The sequence below is a fragment of the Aplysia californica genome, unplaced genomic scaffold (genome assembly GCF_000002075.1).
Source record: "Aplysia californica isolate F4 #8 unplaced genomic scaffold, AplCal3.0 scaffold00251, whole genome shotgun sequence".
In the NCBI taxonomy this organism is placed as follows: domain Eukaryota; kingdom Metazoa; phylum Mollusca; class Gastropoda; order Aplysiida; family Aplysiidae; genus Aplysia; species Aplysia californica.
The window spans coordinates 500251-508962 of record NW_004797521.1 but is presented as its reverse complement, the minus strand read 5'-3'; the positions used below and the strand labels follow the sequence as shown (position 1 = coordinate 508962).

At 37.5% G+C, this 8712-nt stretch overlaps 1 protein-coding gene across 1 annotated transcript in view; it reads left to right on the top strand.

Moving 5' to 3' along the window:
• LOC101855797 overlaps window positions 1-7569 on the top strand; it is an 8589-nt gene extending 1020 nt beyond the window's left edge. The window contains exons 2-3 of the mRNA XM_005100552.3: window positions 1583-1728; window positions 6918-7569. Of these exons, the coding sequence (XP_005100609.1) occupies window positions 1583-1728; window positions 6918-7059 (288 nt within the window). The 3' untranslated portion in view covers window positions 7060-7569. The remainder of the gene's footprint in view (window positions 1-1582; window positions 1729-6917) is intronic.
• The last annotated feature ends 1143 nt before the right edge of the window (window positions 7570-8712 follow it).

Below are 8712 nucleotides of genomic sequence, written 5' to 3'. Positions count from 1 at the left end.
TCTATCTATCTATCTATCTATCTATCTATCTATCTATCTATCTATCTATCTATCTCTCTCTTGCAATATTTTTGATAAGGAAGGACATGCCACACTAACAATGAACGCTGTGTAAGAAACTTTGCTTATTGAAGTATGCCTGTGTATAATTTCCTTTTGCTCTCTTGTAAGTAAAGTAAGTGTATGGGTTCAACGTCCCATATGACGTACACCTCCATAATGCACCAAATTCTGTCTGTGGCCATTATACTATAATAGTGTGGCAAAAATTCATGGCACAACTTATCCTCAAATATTTCTTTAACGTGTGAATATGTCGCCCATATTTTTCACAGCAGTTTGCATCAATTTGTCTTAACTTAATCACATTTTCCACAACAATTGAGGCTAGATTTTTTTTCATGAATTTATATAAAACACTATAAATCTCCGTCACGCGGAAAATAAGATTGTTCAAAGCACTTCCCGCTTCTCACCCATATTTTTCATACGCATATGGCCTACGTCACAGCTCACCAATGACACATTTTAGTGGCAAAACTTATTACAGAAAATCAATTTTGTAGTGAACACAATTTTGCACTAAAGGCTTTCAAAACATGCAAGTACAATGTCGGAATTAGAAAAACAATTACGGACTTGCTTTTAAAAGCGTTACATTGCCCCAACTGTACACCTTTAAAGTCTGTAGAAACCACCCACTTGGATTTTTAATTAGTATTTAGTAAGGAATTTTCTAGAATGCAGCTAACAGGTGTTTACAAAAATATTTCGCCCAGGTCTTTTATGCATTACACAATTTTCCAAATACATCAAGACAAATTAATACAAGTCATTGTGCAAAAGCTGGAGAATCTATGTTGGATAGTATAGGATTTAACGTTACGCCACGAATTGTTGACCGCACTTTGCTATAATGACATTGAACTATCTTAGTTTACCGAGCAATGACATGGGGAGAAAGTAACTCTTAAACGACACAGCGGACACATATATCTCCGATCAACAGCAACAGCAGACCAAAGGCAATCTTACGACACTTTTCGAACCATCCCAAACATATCAGAAACACAAATTTGCGTATCATTTCATAGTTTACATGTCATTGCTTGCCCCTTTTTAAAATTTCAGAGAAAGAAAAGAGAAAGAGAAAAATCTGCAGGAATAAAGAAGCTACTCTTCAAAACAGCTCTTCTCCAAGCGTTGTCGAATGACCTGAATGCGCGTGTGCAAAGAGTTAATTCTTGATATTGTGGGTGGTTGGCGGATGCTCTAGTGTGGTTTGCTTCTTCTTTCTTTTCTATCAAACATCTATCGTCCTTATCTCCCCTTCTTCTTTTTTTATGTTTGTTACTCTCTTGTAACACCTCTAATCTTCAGGCGCTCATATGACCTTATGCTGTTGCGAGGTTTCAGATGAAGTTTCAGATTTTTTAAAACAGAAAGAAAAAAGAATCTGCATGAATAAAAAATGAAGTTACTGTTCAAAACAGCTCGTCTCCAAGCGTTGTCGAATGACCTGAATGCGCGTGTGCAAAGAGTTAATTCTTGTTATTGGTCTTTCTTTTCGTTTATTTCTCAGATGTCCATTTCTGAGCGCCTGACAGTGATGATGAGCGCCCCCTACCTGGTCAAACTGGTGCGTCAAGTGTTGCCCCACCCGCCACAGCAAAGACATGTGTCACGGCTACTGTGTCTTTGCCAGTTTACCGAGGAATGCATTTCCAGGTCTGACAGTTGATAATAATATAATGATAATAATGATAATAATGATAATAATAATTGTTTTTAAATTTTAAAATAATAATAATAATAATAATAATAATAATAATAATAATAATAATAATAATAATAATAATAATAATAATGATTGTAGTAGTAGTATTTATTATTATTATTATTATTATTATTATTATTATTATTATTATTTTATTGTGTTATTATAGAAGAAAAAGAAGAGAAGAAGAAGAAGAAGAAGAAGAAGAAGAAGAAGAAGAAGAAGAAGAAGAAGAAGAAGAAGAAGAAGAAGAAGAAGAAGAAGAAGAAGAAGAAGAAGAAGAAGAAGAAGAAGAGTGTAAGTATTAGAATTGTAATAGTGATCAATTTCATAAATTTGTATAGCGCATTTTCAAAAAAGGAAGTGAACAATTGCGCTTTTCAACAATATTATTGACGATGACTATAATAATAATAATAATAATAATAATAATAAGAAGAAGAAGAAGAAGAAGAAGAAGAAGAAGAAGAAGAAGAAGAAGAAGAAGAAGAAGAAGAAGAAGAAGAAGAAGAAGAAGAAGAAGAAGAAGAAGAAGAAGAAGAAGAAGAAGAAGAAGAAAAAGAAAAAGAAGAAGAAAAAGAAGAAGAAGAAGAAGAAGAAGAAGAAGAAGAAGAAGAAGAAGAAGAAGAAGAAGAAGAAGAAGAAGAACAACAACAACAACAACAACAACAACAACAACAACAACAACAACAACAATAATAGCAGGAAATATAGTTGGACTTTCCGTGGGAAAAGTGGTTTCTTCGTATTGTGATGACCTCACTCGCCCCGGACAGTGAATCTTCTTGCAGGCCAACCCACAAGTCATGGTACACATCCCTCTGGATAAACGATCCGGTTAAAAACAATAATTATGGAAAAAAAATCCCTTACATCAAAGAGATAAAAGTATGCTAAACGGGGCATGTTCATCTCAAATCAACTTAGGTACACAAATATTAAGGAGAGATTGAAAATACAGACGCAAACACAAAATTACAACCCCCAAACCAGAAAAAATGTGTATCTCTATCTAAATCTAATCGCCTTTGCCTACTCATCTTGGCCCAGTAGTTTAGGGGCTAACACTTACAGTAACAATGTCACCACCATAGTATGAGACTTTGTGCAAACTTTCGGAACTTTCGGTGACACTGTAAAGACGACTCCACTAGGAAGCGGGAAAGCGGGTGTCCTCCTCGTGAGTAGACATAGCAGAGGAGGGAACAATTAACTACTAACCAGATGATGTTACAATTTCCGGTCAGAGCTATTGTTACATTTAGACGTGTAATTTACTGATAAACTTTATGAAAATGAAGACACATGATACTACAAAATACATATATATATATATATATATATATATATATATATATATATATATATATATATATATATGTAAGTTTACACTTATAATAACACTTAATTTTAAAGTCCAAAATGCTGCACACTTTTTGCTGTTGTTGTTTCTACTAAAAACAAAAGCACACTTTTTGCTGTTGTTGTTTCTACTAAAAACAAAAGCGTCAGTTTTTAGAAATGGGGAGGGTAAAAAATAAATAAATAAATAAATAATACTTATTATTATTGTTATTATTGTTGTTATTACTATTATTATTATTATTATTATTATTATTATTATTATTATTATTATTATTATTATTATTGTTATTATTATGTTCAACTATATAACACATTACCCGTAAGACCGCACTGACGTACTCAGTGCGCTTTACAATAATGCACAGAACACGAGCATCATGTTTGTCGGTCTTCTTGTGTCATTTCTTTGTAAGAAGAATTTCGGGCCTTTTTGCAGAAAGTGAAACGTAATTATTAAAAGCAACAATGCACAATCTACCACAAAACTAACTTCGTCTTAACTTTGTTTGACTATAGCTCACACGTCACGTGTCCAACGTTATGCAAATCAGATGGCGTCATTTTGATGGGATTGAGTAACGGAGAGAGAAGAGCCATTCTTTGTTTGTTCTTGAGTAATGATTCAAAAATGGTTTACGCTGATTACAGCAGACCATCGAAATAAGAAAGGAACAGTGTTAGAGGAGAGTAACTTTTCTTTCACGATTTTAGGAGCCTTCATTTACTCTTGAAGCATCAATATCTGTTTAATATAGGCCATTTTTTTCGATTGGGGGGGGGGGTGAAGGAAAAGAACGATGAATACTTATGAATAATTCAGTTCCTGTGCTGTTTTCCTAGGACGTAACTCACATTTCATGCGTTGATGTGCCAATCTATGAATACATGAATGGCTATATGTCTAACAGTATATTTTATGTTTGTGTATCTGTGGGTATTTTGGCACCAGTGTGTCTACCCGCGGGTAGGCATATTGTGCCTTTTGCTCCATTGGCCACCACAGGTGCCAAATATTACGGCAATTGTCTTTAATTGTGTCTACTTTGTCTATGTGATTGAATTTGAGCTTAAAGGTAGACCAGGAATAAGTTGCTTAGAGAACTATGACATAATATAGGTGACGACAAAAGAGCGGGACAATAATAGATCTTTTGTGCTTTAGTAAGCGTTTCTCGGACCTTGCAACACAAATAGGTCTTTTCAGTGCCGAAGATTTGAGGTGTTACAAGAGAGTACTTTACTTTTACTTTTACTTTTTTCTTCCGCTTGTACCCTGGGGGTGTCGCGGGGAGACACAGGTGTCTGTCTGCAGCAAGTCGTGTGGCCTGTAGGAGGGACATCCCATGATCTTTAAGGGTGTCTGCCACAGATTCACTCCATCGTCGCCTTGGTCTTCCTCTGGCTCTCCATCCAGAATATTTAATGTTGTATGCTCTCAGAGCTGGATGGTTTGAGGGCATCCGCGTGAGGTGTCCGAACCACTTGACCTTTTGTTACAAGAGAGTAATAAACACAAATAGAAGGAGGAGAGACAAGAACGAAAAATATTTGATAGGAAAGAGGAGCTAACAACACCATAGCACTCGCCCACCACCCACTAATAGGTCTTTAAAGAGAGTACAAGCAGAGAAACGAGTGGTAAAACTGGATCGCAGATGTCTGTTTCAATTCTGGTACTCGGAAAACAATTGATCGTATGTGGGGGGGGGGGGGTTAATATTTGTGTATACGTGTGTAAAATATACCCGCTCAAGCGCTTGAGTGGGAACGCATGCAGGTACGTGCATGTTTGAAACGATTTGTATAGAAATAACATCTCCCTCTATTTCTCAGACATGAATCTAGTTATTTATGTGTCCTTTTACAACGTCTTTAGATGTCATGACATTACCCGAGAAGGTGTAAAAATTGAATGAGTTTGCTGCTTGTTTGATCAACGCCTTAGATCTTCCAACAAACCGATTAATCAATTTGTATATCAAATTTGTCTCTCGTTTTCTTAACCATCGCAGCGTTTGCTTTTCTTAATTGTTTTCCATCTCTGCATTGAGCTAAGCAGCTCCTCTGGGGAAAAGCAAACATATTCTCTCCAGGGTCTCAGAAAGGGTCAATTTATGGATGCCCGGGGAAATATTAGCTCACACTGTTGTGATCTCATTGAGGCAAGCTCGACGCGTCTCTATAGCGACAATTGGAAGAAAAGAAAAGTGTTTTAACACAATAAACACAGGTTGTAATGAGACGAGGAGAATTAGTTTTTTTCTTAAAATGTATGAAAAGTTATTATCTGGGAGTTGATTAATACGGTATGGTATTTCGATGAGCTCTCTATAGTTGCTAATTTGGTGGCTCGCAAATTACAATTGTTGAATTTCATGTATTTATGTTTGTTTGGAGGTTTTGTTGTTGTTGTTGCTGCTGTTGTTGTTGCTGTTGTTGTTGTTGTTGTTGTTGTTGTTGTTGTTGTTGTTGTTTTTGTTTTTGTTGTTGTTGTTGTTGTTGTTTTTGTTTTTGTTGTTGTTGTTAGTGTTGTTGTTGTTGTTTTTGTTTTTGTTGTTGTTGTTGTTGTTGTTGGGGGAGGTGGGTTCTGGTTTGCTTGTTTCTTTTGTTTGTTTGTTTGTTTTTTTGTTTGCCTTTTTGGATGCGCAAAGGAGAGGTGATTTTGTTTGGGGGGGGGGGGGTTGCTGTTTTTACTTATTTTTTTATTTGGGGGGGGGTGATTGTTTTGGGGTATTTTTTTAGGATGAGAGGTTGATTTTATAAAAATTGGCCCTGTTATGTTTTTTGGAAAGTTTGCCGATAGACCATGTGATATCTAAAGCGAAGTGTTATTACTAAAACAATATCTTTCTTCGCACTATACCTTTGCTTTTTGCTCTTCTCCCCACCTGCCCTGTCTTGAAGGTAATCCCTTCTCCCAGTCGTTATTCTGTTCTTTCCATTTGATTTTGATTACACTCAAAACCTCCATCATTACAATAACTACCACCACTGTGGCAATAGAATTGACACCATCCACACTCCTTTACTCTTAATTAATGGCGAGTGTTGGCTGTCCTACTTAATTTTTAAAAAACAAATTATCAGATGTTTCTGCGTGGGTACTCTGATGTGGTTTGCTCCTTCTTTCCTGTCAAACACCTATCGTCCTTATCTCTCCCCCTTGTTTTTTTGTGTTTGTTACTCTCTTGTAACACCTTTAACCTTCGGCACTTATATGATCATGACCATACTAAAAACTAAGATAATTCTGCATATCGTATATTAATATACTTTGCTCTATCTCGCCTCTATATAGATAATCTTTATCGAGCCACTGTGCTATCCTTTATATCCATATGAATTACAATAAAAGTTTAAACATCAACTACCACTTAGTTACTAACGCCATAACATTATACAATGTACAAATAACAAAAACCCCATACATTGTAAGCTTATAGGCTAGATCTATACACGTCTCACACCTAAAGCTTTTCTTGTGTGAACAACCCCATCTGTGGTGTAGAAGTTAAGCGCTTCGCCGTCGCAAGTAGAAGACCTGAGTTTGATTCTCGTGTGCGGAGAATTTTATCGAATGTAACTGTCAGTGTTTCTGCTGAGACGCTGTTACATCCCTCTCAGCCTAAGTTGATGCGGACAGGTAGGGTTGAAACTCGCCTTGTGTGTGATTTAAACTATGTCAATGCAGGCGTTTAACGCCTATATTGTTTTTATAAAAAAGACGTGTAACAGCATCCACAATCTTTTTAACAACGTTCTTTCCTCCCCACAGATTCGCTCACGGCCTTGACAGAGAGGACGTCCCAGGGCTAGCCGAGCTGTTCACGCGCCACATGCCGGGCAAGGTGTCGGGCAGCGCTGTCAGGAGAGTGCAAGAAGAGTTGTTCCACGCTAACCACGGCCTCGTGCCCTAAGGCTGCTTCTATGGGGAGATATGCCAAGTTTACATACTGTGTCAAGTGTCTAGCAGTTCCGTGGGAAACTGCTTTGAATAAACCGTCACAGTGATTCCTATTCGTGTTTTATATGGAAACTAAGGAAATGACACCTTCACCAATCTCTAAGTACAGATGCCGATTAGTCAAATGGACCCAATGTGCATGATCAGATCGAATCTGATCAGGTCGGGAAATGGCACGGACCAGGCCAGTGTACGCTTTTTCAAATAGATCTAGATCTATGCTCAGCTTCATTAGCTTTGAACCTGGAAAGTCCATCAGCGCCAAACGAATTCCGCGAGCAAAGACAAGACGTCACGCTGCCGTGTCATGTGACTCGTAGTTGCCTTCAGATTTTCTGTTGGCCACCATGTTAATCAATTAGTGTACCAGACTGTGATCTAGAAATCAAATAGGCTTGATTTTTCATGACTTAATTCAACTGTTGAGTTTTCCACTCTATGAAAGAAATCTGGCCATGATGATCTGTCCAACATCCGAACGAACAAAATGTATAATTCCCAGGGTCAAAGTTGAAGAACCTGAGGTATTTAACATACTAACGCAGCAGCCGATTAGAGTTAAATAAGATGGATACCACGCACATGCCAGTTCTTCCTGTGATGTTTTGTGGTGGTTTGCGAGGCCACGATAAGATGAATATCAATTAGTGGTTTTCTACTGGCGACTTCTCTAAAGAGAAACCTTCACTGTGTCATGGAGAAAGAATCTCATGTGCCAGCTATTGCTTGTGCTCCTGTCTTACCTCATCTTACAATTGCTGATCGTTACGTACTTACGTTTTCGACAAAGGACATGGTCTTAAGCGGGCTGGTACCGTAAGACAACTGTTGCAGAGACACTATTGCAATGTTCCTTATCGATAAAGTCAGGAATAGCAGAAGTCTGGCATACCAACCCCGTGGACCTTAGATAACACTCCAAAAATAACATTATCCATACGATAAGTCAGAACAAATTTCCCAATGAGGAAATCGATGGCTTTCACAATTTCTGGAACACAATTTCTGGAACACAATTTCCGGAAGGTTTACTCTACTTTTAAATTCCCTTCTCCTCTACTGCATGGAGACTACGTTTACCATCGTGAAAGTCAAGGAAACGCTCCTGCAATATTCGCTACATAATAATTATCATTACGAGTGTAACATTATTAATTGTACCCCCCCCCCCTCCTTTCACGGCCCATTTTCAATGATAAATCTATGAGTGCATCAAAGTCACGTTTTTCATATCAAACACCTGATATCAGGCAGTGATACGCTCACTATAAGGTCTGATTGTTTTGATGATTAACTGGAGAACATTCCATGGAAGTCTGCTTGAAGGAAGATTTTGCGTTTTATGTAACTTTATGGTGCGCACTCGTGTGTATGTGTGTGTGTGTGTGTGTGTGTGTGTGTGTGTGTGTGTGTGTGTGTGTGTGTGTGTGTGTGTGTGTGTGTGTGTGTGTGTGTGTGTGTGTGTGGAAAAGGAGGGGGGATTGTGTAGGTATAAGGGGGTGGGGGGTTCATTAAGGACAGAATGTTATTATTATCCATATTAGATGACTATTTCATTTAAGTTTTAAACTGATAGTGTGATGAATAAATTCAGAAATAGATTATC